Source organism: Chiroxiphia lanceolata, chromosome 17 (genome assembly GCF_009829145.1).
Source record: "Chiroxiphia lanceolata isolate bChiLan1 chromosome 17, bChiLan1.pri, whole genome shotgun sequence".
Taxonomy (NCBI): Eukaryota; Metazoa; Chordata; class Aves; order Passeriformes; family Pipridae; genus Chiroxiphia; species Chiroxiphia lanceolata.
Genome location: NC_045653.1, coordinates 10,596,103 through 10,609,324, shown reverse-complemented (window position 1 = coordinate 10,609,324; position 13,222 = coordinate 10,596,103). Strand labels below are relative to the sequence as shown.

At 46.0% G+C, this 13,222-nt stretch overlaps 1 protein-coding gene across 1 annotated transcript in view; it reads right to left on the bottom strand.

Moving 5' to 3' along the window:
• Positions 1-13,222, bottom strand: part of COL20A1 (collagen type XX alpha 1 chain) — a 51,873-nt gene that overhangs the window by 22,494 nt on the left and 16,157 nt on the right. Inside the window, exons 13-21 of the mRNA XM_032705320.1 lie at positions 12,806-12,951; positions 11,071-11,194; positions 10,458-10,597; positions 9,725-9,854; positions 9,056-9,198; positions 7,861-7,993; positions 2,263-2,405; positions 1,526-1,655; positions 943-999 (exon numbers count right to left, since the gene is read on the bottom strand). Of these exons, the coding sequence (XP_032561211.1) occupies positions 943-999; positions 1,526-1,655; positions 2,263-2,405; positions 7,861-7,993; positions 9,056-9,198; positions 9,725-9,854; positions 10,458-10,597; positions 11,071-11,194; positions 12,806-12,951 (1,146 nt within the window). The remainder of the gene's footprint in view (positions 1-942; positions 1,000-1,525; positions 1,656-2,262; positions 2,406-7,860; positions 7,994-9,055; positions 9,199-9,724; positions 9,855-10,457; positions 10,598-11,070; positions 11,195-12,805; positions 12,952-13,222) is intronic.

Here is a 13,222-nt window from a genome sequence, read left to right as displayed (position 1 = left end):
CTCTTTGGTTTTTTTTGTTTTTCTCTCCAAACCCCAGCCCAGTGCAGTTATTCACTGTACAATAAACATTCACTCCTGCAATGTCAGATCATTTCTCTGAATAATTTGGTTATATATCAATATTGGAGTCTTTTACTGCACATCCAACTATTGTCTCAGCATTGCTACATATTTCTCTCATTCTTCAAAAAAAGAGATACTTTATAAAACATGCTGAATTTAATACTTTTTCTGTTGTCTTTTCAGCTTTCATAACCAGGCAGCTATATTAAATTCTACAAGGTGACTCATCAGCCTTATGGGAGGATTGTTTTCTGCTTAAAAGTTCACAGAACTTTTCCACAGTGATCTGAACACCTCAATAAACCATTTGAAAACTTAATCCAATATGTTCTTTGTTGGTTAAAAACTAACAATTTTTTCATCTAGGCTGCTTCATTCTTCAATCTTTACTTCCCTCAACAAATTTGAAAACTGAAATTTTGTTTGGAATAGTTTCAAATAGTCAAGAAAAGCCAGCAATGACATAATATCTGTATTCTAACATTTACTTCTTAATAACTTTTTATGACCCTGTAAATTCAACATTTCCTCTCTAATTCATTTCATAGTTTGCTTTATATCAGCTATGAGAACATATGCTCATTAAGTTTAATAAGGGACTTTACAAGGAATTTTAATTTGAAGCATGTCATCCTTCTCTTTGCTCCATTTTGGTCAAGTTGTACAGAAATCCTATAAATACTATCAGTCTTTATACTAAATGAGTCTGATTTTAAGAAGTCCTGTGGTTTCTAGTTGTCCTTGGACAATCCCCAAGAGTGTCTGTCAATAACTAACTGACAGACCTGTTCCTGCTGCTCTGCAGAGCTCACACTGTGCTGTTTGCTATGGAATGAAAAACAACAACAGCAAAGTAGAACTTTATAGGAGATCATTTACCCTCTGGTTTAGGTGGAATGAATCCTCGTATTGAAGGGAACTTAGACAGCACTGGAGCTGAAAGAGAAAACAATCATAGAATCACTAAGGTTGGAAAAGAGCTCCAAGACCATCCAGTCCAACCTTTGACCGAATACCACCATGTCCACTCAACCGTATCACAAAATGCCACGTCTACTTGCTTTCTGAGCATTTCCAGGGATGGTGACCCCACCACTTCTCTGGGAAGCATGTTCTGGTGCTTAACCACTCTTTCAGTGAGGAAATTTTTCCTAATATCCAACCCGAACCTCCCCTGGCACTCCTTGATGCCACACGTGAGCTCTGTTATGCAGGACTGTGATCCCTGGCTCGAGACCTGGAGGGCCTTCACCCCTTCCCACTCATCCCAGAATTGTCTGGAGTACAGAAATTGGGGCAGGATTTTCACTTTTCAAGGCCAGTAGTCTACCCTGCTGAGCAAAACTCTGGCCTCAGCCAGAGCCCAGTGTGAGTGAGGACATTGCTGCCCCAAGAGAGACTGCCTCAAGATCAATAGATAGAGGGCTATGAAGAACACGTCCATTCTGACAGATACATTTACCTGTCCGTCCCGTTGTGGATGTGCTCTCACTCTCTCCCGTGTAGTGGATGGCAGAAATGGTCACTTTGTAGGCTCTGTCAGGCAGCAGCGACTGCAGGGTCACACTGCTGCTTTTGCCAGGAGCCATGATCTAAAATGGGATGAAAAAAGAGCCAAATGTTTGGGCAGGCTTCTCATTCTAGCTCTTACTCACACCCCAGAGTTAGGTACAGGAGTTCTAGTGTCAAGTCCTGGGACGTGGGGCAGTATCCCTGCTTAGCTCAGCCAAGGAAGCTTGTTGCTCTTGGACTAGACATGCCCAGGGGAAAAGCATTTACCTATGTGAAGACCCCAATATTCCCCATAGAAATACAGTGGAAGGCCTTATGATAGGGTAACCAGTCTGCATTTAAGCAGAAAATCTGTGTTTTAAAAGGATGATGTTTAAGCTCCCTAAGCAGGGAGGGGCAGTAGATTTATCCCCCACCCCCCTCTGCCTCCAAAAATTCCCCACCCCAGTTCAGGGAGCAGAGAAAGCCACATTATTAGTGGCTTTGATGACATAAGTATCTTAATTACAAAAAAGCCTTGGAGTTGTGATCATAAAGCAACACATCAGGAAGAAGAGATTTAGGCTTGTAGTCCTGTGAACCTCATGGCAAACCTGACTGGAGTGAGCAGAGCTCCCCTGAGCATGACACTGTCCCCTTGTCCCTCTGGTCCAGTGTCTGTCACCCACAAAGGAACTGGAGCTTTACCGTCTGCTGGGCACCAGCATCAGAAACAGGGCTGTAGGTGATTTTGTAGTGTTGGACACGGCCATCAGGGGGGGTCCAGTGGATCTGAAGGCTGGTGGGGGTCTCGGAGTCGATGAAGAGGTTGGTGGGTGGGCTCCGGGAATCTGCAACAGGGATTAAAGGTGAGCAGCACAAAAGGTGGGCAGTGATTCCCCAACACTTCAGGGCTCTGCTGTGCAAGTAACCAATGCACAGGGCAGAAACAGCCACCTTGGGGACCAGGCAGGAGAGAAAACAGATTTTGGGGGGATGAGGATTGCCCAAGCACAACACGCCACATCTCAAGCATTCAGCAATTCACAGCCTCCCCTCAAAATTCTTGGAAGGGAGAAACAGTCCCGAAGCACAAGGTAAAGAGATCCTTTGTATACAACATGGACAAACATCAAAGCATACTCTTCATAAAGACCCAAACTGAAACTGAATTTCATCAAGGATCTAGAGGCACACTGGCCAAACAGCTTGATTGCCAATTAAACTCAGATCCCATATCAAAGTTAATCCATCATAATTTCTAACACTTCCCATTTTTTTTCTTTCTGATTTAAAATTACTCTTAAAAAACCCCGGGGCATCCAGCCCACCACAGTTTAGTACTTCTGACACCAGCACCCACAGTCTTGAGGAAGGGACTCACATGCAATGCCTGAGCTACTGCCCCTTCTCTAGCCCTGCACTGTGATATATGGATGAATCCAAATAGGTGATGGGCTGAGCCACAGTCAGCCAGAAAAGGATTTGCCAGAGACCAAAGCTGAGCAATTTTTAATTATGTAAATGCATTTGCTTCCCTGGGGTCCTGCTGTGCAGCAAACTAGACCTGAGGACAGAGGCTGTTATGCTGGAGTGACTTCTCTGAGCAGAAACTGAAAGTTAGGGAGGGAAAGGCAGAGGTGGCTCAATCAGTTCAAACAAGGGGGCTCGAGAGCATGGGGTGCTCTGCTCCCAGGATTTGTTTCCAAGCAGTGTCTCACTCTTTATAATAGCATGTGTCTGGCCTTGAAACCAGTGCTGGTGTGAAGACACAGAAGTCTTGGACTCAGAAAAGGAAGAATTTATTCAGAGGAGACCAAAAATGATGGATGAGCCCTAAAGACAGTCAAGGACACACACCCAGGTGATGAGATTTCTATTCTGCAGTTTTACCTGTAAGGATCTTCTGCCCACCCAGCAAAGTGTGGGGTGACCTTAGAGCACAGGTTAAGTGAGGATTATTTGCATCTCCATTGATTCTCCTTCCCTTTTCTGTATAAAATGAGTTTACTTTTACTGAGGCTGAACCAAGACTGCAGCAGCTGAATCAGGCTGGAGGCTGTTGCTGTGCATCTCCACAAGGTAAAACAGAGAAGAAAACAAGTGTGGGAGGTAAAGTCACTTCAGCAGCACTATTATTAGTCAGTGCTCTATGTCTGCATCTTTGCTGGCTGCACTGGCTGTTTCCTTCAGCTGAGGTAAGTGGAGACTCTGCTTAAGTGAACTTTGAAGGGAAAGTTAGGGAAAGTCTTCTGAGTCCGGTTTATTCCAGAAAGCCCTCAGGCCTGGCAGGATTTGATGGCATGGACCTGACAGCAAAGGGAAAGGTCACCTCCTGAAGCTGCCCAGGAGGATAGAAGCATCTCTGACACAGAGGACACCATCTGTGTCTTCTGTAACCTCTTGAACCTCTGCTCCTCCAGAGGAGGAATCCCAGCCAGCCTCAGGTCTAACCAGAATGACAGGCACATAAATAAGAAGCAAACGCTGGACTCCACTCCATTAAAATACTCATCTACAATGATTATTAGCCATGGTTTTTCCCTGCTACCATGGGTTAAAGCATCATCCCCACATTTCAATCCTTTTTATTTGCCACGTATGCTCTGCTGGGAGGAGCTCATTGTGGAGTGGGATAAAGAGCTTGAAGACATTTCCCAGCCCCAGGCTGGAGATGCTGCTGGCACAGCTTAGCTGGAGGAACAGGGCACGCAACTTCATAACTACACTTCAGTGCAAAGGCAGCCAGAGTGGCTCAGCCCATCTTCAGCAGCAGTTCCAAACTGTATCCAAACTGCTCTCTCCTCGTCCTTCAGGACTGTTTTGTTTTTCTCAAGCTCCTTTTCCTCAGCCTGGATGAAAGAACTCTCCCTCAATATAGAAGAGGTCCCCATCTGCTTCTCAGCAGGACCAAAGCCACCCCTTCCAGCATTTTCCAAGGATCACCTCCCAGCAACCTCTCCATGTGCCAGGAAGCTCCTCTTCCAGAAAGCATCATCTGCACACCCACGTGCTTGCACGGAAGGTCTGTGTTGGTTTGAAGTACCATTAAAGTTGTTCATTACTATGACAAATGATCACTGTGTAAAGCCTTCGGTCAAGGATAAGGACTTTGTTACACTTGACAAGTTACACAACATACTGAAAGGAGAGCTCTTAACCCAAATGAGAATTCAGTCTGAATATAACAGAGAGACAAGAAGAAACATCAGAACCAGGAATAATCACATGGTAACAATTTTGTTGTCCGTGGGAAATACATCAGTGTGCTTTTGTTCCTGCTCTGCCTCTTGAAAAATCTGCAGGGAAAGGTTTGCTAACAAGGTTATCGAAAAATAATCCTAAACTTTTTCTTTTTTTTTTTTTTCCTTGTCAAGGTTGAGAATTGGAAAAAATCCACTTCTTCCATGCATTTTGTGACAACTAAAGCACTCCCTTTGGCACCAGGTTTTTGCTTGGGTTTCAGGTTCATGTAGGAGTGAGGCAATGGCAGAGAGACCAGACTCATGGAAGGAGAGGGGGGCATCCCAGCTCTCCCTCACTGGCACAGCAGCAGGGAGGGGTGCCCGCCTCCTAGAAGGACACCCAGACCACCTGGGAATGAAATTAAGGCATCTCAGTTATTTAGTTGCAATGATCTCACTCCATGTAAGTAGTTAAATATCTAAAAAAAAAAAAATATTTAAAAAGACATGACCTGAATCTTTCCAGTTACACACCTTAACTCCAAAAGTAATTTTTACTCCTTCGTGCTCTCTCTTAATATTAAATTAAACAATTACATCTTAAACACTAAGTGCTGAGCAAGATAAAAAGACAAGAAGGGGCATGAACCATATCACAGCCCCAAATTTTGTTTCCCTTCCAGCTGAAGCTACTCACCCATTCTGAATTCATAAAGTGACACATCTCAAACTGTAACTTTGAAATAACCTTTCTTCCTGCGAGAAAGATGAGAAACCTCATCCTAATCCTTCCAAATGACATGTCACAGTGATGAATGTTGCTGGTTTTCAGAAGAGGATGACGTTTCTGGTGACCTGTTTTCCATGAGGGATTGGTGTCTGTAGGGCCCCACAAGTGGAACCCATTTCGTCTCAAAATGGGCATTTCAGGTGGGACAATAGGGATTAGTGGTCCTGAATAAAATCACCTTAGTGTTCTCACCTCACCCCCAGGGGAGGAACATGGTACCACTTCACAAAAACAGTGCACAAAGGGCATCACTCTGACCTGGCATTTTTTTTCCTTCACCTTCAAAGAAGTATTCCTGGGAGGATGAAGGACAGGGAGAGAATCTTGTGTTACCAGTGCTTCCTGCTGAGTTTCACTTCAGACACTGCCCTTAAAGTTCAGCATTTCTTGGAAATTCTACCGAGACATTTTGAAGAAAAACTTTGTGACTTGACCTATTCTTATATAAAGGGATGTTGCCAAGAGAGGAAAAGAGAAAAACAATGATGAAAGCAAGAGTGGTTTCTCAACCTCCTCTAACACGTACTTTTGGTTTTGTTCAGCATAACCTGATCAGTGCTATTCACCAGGCTTCAACCCAAAGTCTCTGCCATCCTGAGGAGAACCAGATAGCTTTCATTGCTGTTTCAGCCCCTAGAATTTCATTTTGCAATGAAAATTAAAGGGAGAGGCTCAAAAATCAAATCAAGGGGTTTGGGTTTCCAGATAACATAAGAGGTTTCCATGCTGTAGCTGGATGAGTTACTATTCACCAGCTCTGACATGCAGGTTGACACCGTTGGGCATCCTGATCACTCAGCACAGTATGAGTGGGTAGCTTCTGCTTGAGAGAGTGAAAATTGAAGTATAGCCATATCCCAGAACTTCCCATATCCTACATAGTGCCACATCTTCCCATACATCCACTGCACAAGCCTCCAGCAATTTTCTGGCATCCCCAAGTTTCCTCTGAACTGCCCAAGACCAGCTCTGGAAATCACAAGCCACCCCTTCTCCTGGGCCACTCCTCTGCAGGCACTTCTTACTTTAAACATTAGGAAAGAACTAACATCAAAACCATTAATTTCATGTGCAGATATCATCTGGGAGAAGTGTGGCAGTGTCCTGGCTGCCCCTGCAAACCGACCAGCAGCACCCAGGCACCGACCCCCCTGCTCAGCTGCACACCTGGTTTCTCAGAACACTTGGTGATTTCTTCGTGCAGAAGGCAAAGCTTGACATCCCCAAGGCGTCCTTGCTCCTGAACAAGGACAGCAGCTGACAAGCAGAAATCAAATTGCTTTCCCTGTCCCACTGGGCTGCCAACAGCAGCAAGGACTGGCTTGTTCCAGTGTGCCCAGAAGGGCACTGTCACGTGTCGCTGGCAGTGGGCTGAGGGAGCTCCACTGATGTTTCATAATTCACCACATAAAGCACAGTAATTAATTTTTGAACCCTCTAAACAGCTCTAATTTTCCATTTATCATTATATATCTGTAGGATGCTTGCTTTCTTGTTTTTTCTTTTGTCAGTATGTAGCTCCAAGGTACTTGTCTGAGGCAGCTTTCTATAAAGATATGTTATTATTATTTATTATTAATAAAACCTGAGCTTCTTATTCCAAGACTGCCATTTACTTTGAGCTTCATCAGTTCAACACCAGCCTAAATGAGTTTTTTCTGTGAAGGAGGTTGAGAGCTGAGAGATGGAGGAGGAGGACTGCTGTTGTTGAATGGATTGCATTCCATTCACTGCCAGCAAATCCATTTTACACGCAATATTAATTACAAGGACCTCTGGGAGTGCCACTTTTTAACCTCCTATCCTGCCTGTACAAAGCCAGATTTAGATAATGCTTCCAAGGCATCATCCTGCAGGATTCTCTCCTAATTTTGTGAGTGCCCTCAGATGAAGCACAGCTCAGCAATGACGTAGCTGAAGAAATCCTCACCCTCCTTAACAGACAATGTTTTACTAACAGGAAACGTTCATTAGGCAGCACAGTGACACATTCAGCTGAACACCCTGCAGAAAGCCAAGTCATTTGAATCAATACACTACACAGAAGCATGGGGAGGGAAGAAACATGTTCTACATGAAACACATGCAAGGGTATCAGCTGCCTTTAAATGCACCAGGTTGATGTGTTTGCCCAGCCTATTTTTGTCAGGACAAACTGAGAACACTTTAAGCCATAAAGCTAAATATCTGTAGCTTCTTTTAGATCTCTGGGGTTGGGTTTTCAGAGCTGGAGGTGACCAGGTCTGAGTTGCTGGTCTGTGATGAGCTCTGAGGCATCCCATGGCCTGTTTGTTATCCCTGGGCTGTGGATTCCAAGCACTCATCACTTACTGGTCCTGTGATGAACAGAAACCGTGTCGCTTCGAGCACCATCTTTGTAATAGGCCCAGATGGATATTTTGTAGTCAGTGTTCTTCTGCAAGCCCGGCAGGACAGCTGTTGCCACATTTCCAGCAATGGAGAGCTGCAGCAGGGGAAGAAATGAGTCAGTCATGTTCCCAAGCTGGTTCATGATATCCAGGGGTCCACCTCAGTGATTGCCCACAGGTACAAATGAGTTAGCACTGGGCTTTGGGGACAAAGGGTACTGTTTGGGGTTGCACACATGTAAGCAAAGGCAAAATTCCATCCCTGATCAATGCAGAGCAGATGCCCATGCATTGCAGCCCAGTTATATTGAGGAGCTCCTTCAGTACCACAACACAGTGCTCTGACACAGTCAGCCTGCCTGGAGCACAAAATCCCTTTGCTGAGTTTCCAGCTTTTAGGAGAGCTGGGGACAGAAGCCCCAGTACACCCCTGTTCCAGCCCAAATGTGAAGCATTGCAGGAGAGACTTGTGTATTTAAGCCACCATTTAAACTGCTGTTTGACCTCATACTCAAGAAAGGGGGTTGAGGTGCAAAAGGTCACCTGATCCATCCCTGCCCCTCCTGCACCAGCTCTGTCTCTGGTCATTCTCCTCTCTGTTCTCCTCACCTGGACCTCATCCTTCCTGAAGAGTAGTATCCCAAAAGTGTCAGTGTTTACTAGCTCTGAGGAGAGCAGAAGTAGCTTCACCTGTCTTAGAGGCAATACCTCCAGCTATAAATATCTGAGTATTGTCTTTTTCTTGTCCACAACAACTTGACATTGTGGGCTGGTGATTCTCTGCAACCCCAGATCTTTTTCTACTGAATTGCTTCTTAGCTATTTGTTCTACATCCTGTATACCTGTAGTTAATTATTCCTGCCTAAGCTTAATACTTTCTGCTTGTCCCTATTAAATTTCATCCTTGAGGTTTCCCAGAACACTTCTGCAATCTTCCCAGAGCCTGTAGGACTCCTCCCTGCTGTGCCTTATGCTTCCAGCACCCAAGGTGACTGCTCCACTGAAAGCCAGATCCAGGACAGACCCTGCTGACCTGTTCCATTGCTTGAGAGCATTTACCTGAGCAGTTTTACACCACCCTGTTGTAGGTGAGTTCAGAGCCATCAATCAGGCACAAAGCCAACCCAGCTCCCCAGAGCTGTGTGTGGGTCCATACCTCCTGAGGCTTCTCTCCACTGGCTGTGCTCCACTTGATCTGATAGACAACCACATCAGAGGCAGCGACAGCTTCCCACTGCAGTCGGAGGCTGTTCCCAGAGAGCTCAGTGACCTTCAGAGCGCGCGGCGGGGGGACCTTTACTGAGGGATGCAGGAGGAAAAGGAGCTGAAGTTTGGGCACTGACAGTGCCTTGTCAGAGCCAAGGTGGGGAGCAGATGGCTGGGGAGCAACACATCAACCAAGCAGATGTCTGAGACCAGCCTGTCTGTCACTTCTTCAGACCCACATGACAACAGTCATCAGGACAGAGAGGGGTAAATTATTTTTAAAGCCCTAATTAAGAAGGATTATCTTGTTTATGGAGAGGACACATGTCACATTGGCTTTGTGAAGGGGAGAAGGCTAGGAGGGCTCTCAAGGACACAGAGGTTAGTGATACATCATGCTTTTCTTCATTTGCTCCTTTTCTTTTTTCCTTCCACCTCATTTTGAACATAACACAGTTGGACATATTCCACACACAAAGAACAGCAGCCATCTGTGCTTCGTGCAGGGGTTTTGGCCACGAGCTGGTGGGAACAGTCTCAGAACATCCCCAATAAGACACACACAAACCAACTTTGTCACCTGTTACTGAGACCAAAAGTATTTCCATTCCCTACTTACAGGTGGTAACATTGCCAGTAATTGGAAAGGAGTCCCCTTCGTCATATGCAGATCTGACACTGATGAAGTACTGGGTGAGGGAGGATAGAGGTCTCAGGACAGTGGATGTTGCAGTGCCAGGAACTTCCACCTGCAGTGGAGGAGTTGTTATGAGTATGGTATGAGACAGGCTGAGAGATATGGGGTTGTTCAGCCTGAAGAAGAGGAGAGACCTTATTTCAGCCCTTCAATACTTAAAGGGTGCTTATAAGAAAGATAGGAACAGACCTTTTAGCAGGGCCTGTTGTGATAGGACAGGGGGTCATGGTTTTAGACTACAAGAGAGTAGATTCAGACTAGATATAAGGAAGAAATTATTTTACAAGGGTGGTAAAATCCTGGCACAGGTTACCCAGAGAGGTGGTGGATGCCCCATCCCTGGAAACATTCATGGTCAGATTGGACAGGGAGCTGAGCAACCTGATCTAGTTGAAGATGTCCCTGCTCACTGCAGGGGAGTTGGACTAGATGATTATGGATATCCCTTCCAACCCAAACCATTCTATGATTAGGAGAGGAACAGGGGTACAGCTGCAGAGAGGTCAGCAGGTGGGTGGTGACTGCATCGGAAGTGCCCATTTCAGTTAAAGTTAAAACACTTCCAGCAGACGAGCTCTCCGAGCCATGGAAGGAGAACAAGGCATTTTCCAACCTCCCAAGTTTCTTCTCCTTCCCCCAGCCCTCAAGGACTCACCTCTCCAGTGTTGCCCCCTCTGCTAGAAGCATAGGTGACGTGGTGAGCTCTCACGGCGGCAGACGCGGCCTCCCAGCTGACTCGAACGGACGCGTGGCTGAGCTCGGAGAAGCTCAGGAACCTGGGGGGACTCAAGGCCACTGCAACAACAGTTACTGACAGCACTCTGAGGCTTCACAGGCTGCACAATGGCAGTGCCACTGTTTGCCTCCTGCTGCTCTTAGATGATCCTACCTTGAACTAAGAAGCTCGTTCACCATGCAGGGATATAATCGCTCTATGTCACTACCATACATGCGTTTGGGAGGCTGTGAAAAGCTACCTGGGCTTTAGGTGGAGAAACAGCCAAATAATTCCCCTTTTCTCACAGACAAAAGAGACCTCAGGGAACAACTTTTTCTGCAGTCCTTTTTAACCAGGGGAAAATCACTCCTTTTTCGCAGCTCACCATGTAATCAGAGATCCCCTCAGGGACCAATATTCGCTTAAGATCAGGCAGGGAAGAGGCAGCATGTTTACAAGCCGCATGCACAATATGGGAAGCACCTCATTTAACATATCTCTCCTGCCTTAAGTGTTTAATAACAACTCAATAAGCAGCAGCAGCACTCACAGGTGGTTTCCTGGATGCTGGCGGGATCGCTCGCATCTTCCCCGTACATCGCGTACACCGCCACCGAGTACTCAGTGCTGGGGGACAGCCCATCCAGCAGCACCTCGGGCTGGTTCACCTTCACCTGTCAACAGAGAGCTGTTTTGGGGCACCCTTCAGCTCTAGGGTACCTGTCAATGCACCTAACAGAGCAAGATCTTACAGAAACACGGGCCAAGGTCCCTTTGGTTTCACTAAGGGGACTTCTCCACCTTAGGTCTTAGAATCACAGAATATCCTGAGTTGGAAGGGAGCCACAGGGATCATCAAAATCCAAGACCTAGCCCTGAACAGGACAGCCCCAAGAGTCCCACCATGTGCCTCAGTGTTGTCCAAATGCTCCTTAAATCCTGCCAGGCTTGGGGCAGTGATCACTTCTCTAGGAAGCCTGTTCCAGTAGCTGGCCACCTTTTCCTAATATCCTCCCTAAACCTCTCCTGCCACAGCTTCACGCCTTGGGTCCTGTCACTGGTCACCAGAGAGCAGAGATTGGTGCTCTCTTCCCTCATGAGGAAGCTGCAGACCACGATGAGGGCTCCCCTCAGACTCCTCCAGGCTGAACAAACCAAGTGACCTCAGTCGCTCCTCATGTGGCTTCCCCTCCAGAGTCTCTTATATAGAAATGCTGCGGCTGTTCTGGGTGGACTGGGGGTATGCAAGGGATGTGATCCCACTTTTCTCAGACACATGGAAAGCTCTGGCAGAAGAGCTGGCTGCTGCCAGGAGCCCCAGAGCAGCCGGGCTGCTGCCATCTGCTGCTAACACGGCACAGTCACAGCTCTCCTCCCGCAGCCTGTTCACCGCAGAGATGCACCCCAGAGACTCTTAGGAGTCTGCACACACTGGAGAACAGTTTATAAAAGGCTGGGAACGTTTTAACGCTAGTTTTGCAGACATCCTACAGCTCTGGGGCATTGCACTCTTGCAGTGAGTAGGTCAGGAAACTGTGGAAATATTCCAATATGCTGAAGTACAATTTTAAACGTTGGTTTTGCTTCAGATGTTCTGGATCTTGTAAAAAAAGTCCCCACAATTATGCACTGAAGGCAGAGTATAAGTATTAATTGTTCTGTTTTGAAAACCACTCTGCAATTGCCCCTATTGCTGTGCATTCAGGGGGTAATATGAGTCAAAAAGGCAACATATGTTCCTTCCTACTCCTTTTTTTTTGTTTCAAATTCATATCCTCAGCCTACAGGTACTGCAGATAACACATTAAAATGCACAACAAAGAGTTCTTAAATGTTTCTAAGGGTTTTCCATTCATCAGGCATTGTTTTATTCATGTGCAGTGTCGTAGGTCTGTTTCCAGATGTCAGCAAAAACCTCCCTAACATGTTTTCAATGAACATTTTAAAGATAAACACAGTAAAGACGTTTATATACAGCCTCAAGGATACAGGAATTACACTTGGGGTTCTAAAGATATGAGTTCAGTGCGTGGGTTTCCAGGGCCCCATGAGTCAGTCAGATTCCTCCCATGCCTTAATTTCCCATGTGAAACCCTCACAGTTATAAATCACTCTGAGACACACCATAAAAAATCGATCTTTTAGGAAAGATGCTTCTGGCAATAATTCTGATGCATTTTTTTTTCTATGACCTCACAATACCAGTTGACAAAGGTTTAGAATTAGCACTAAACTCAGCCCAAACAGAGAAAAGACAATATTATAGTTATTCTCATGAACTCTACCTCTGCTGTATAGTCCTCTGCTCCATCAGGGGCTGCAGAGCAGAGCACCAGGTAGTGTGTGGCTCCCTGGGCTGCTTTCCAGCCCAGCCTGATACTGTTGTGGTTCAGCTCAGAGACGCGCAGGGAGCGGGGGGGAGACAAAGGCACTGAAGAGAAAAATAAGGCAGAAAGACACCTTCAGTATTTGAGGTCTGCAACAGCTCAAAACCCAGAGGAGACCTGGCTTTGCTACGGTTTCTGCAAGCTGGTGGACACCTACCCCATATCTAAAACACAGTGGAGCAGTTACTTTACAGAGAATAGGTTTAATTCACTTAGAGACCAAGGATGAAAAAAATCCAGCAAGGATTGCAATACATTCCTAGCAGGGTGTGTTACTGCCACATCAGTGGGCTGCTCTGCAGAATGACATAGGAG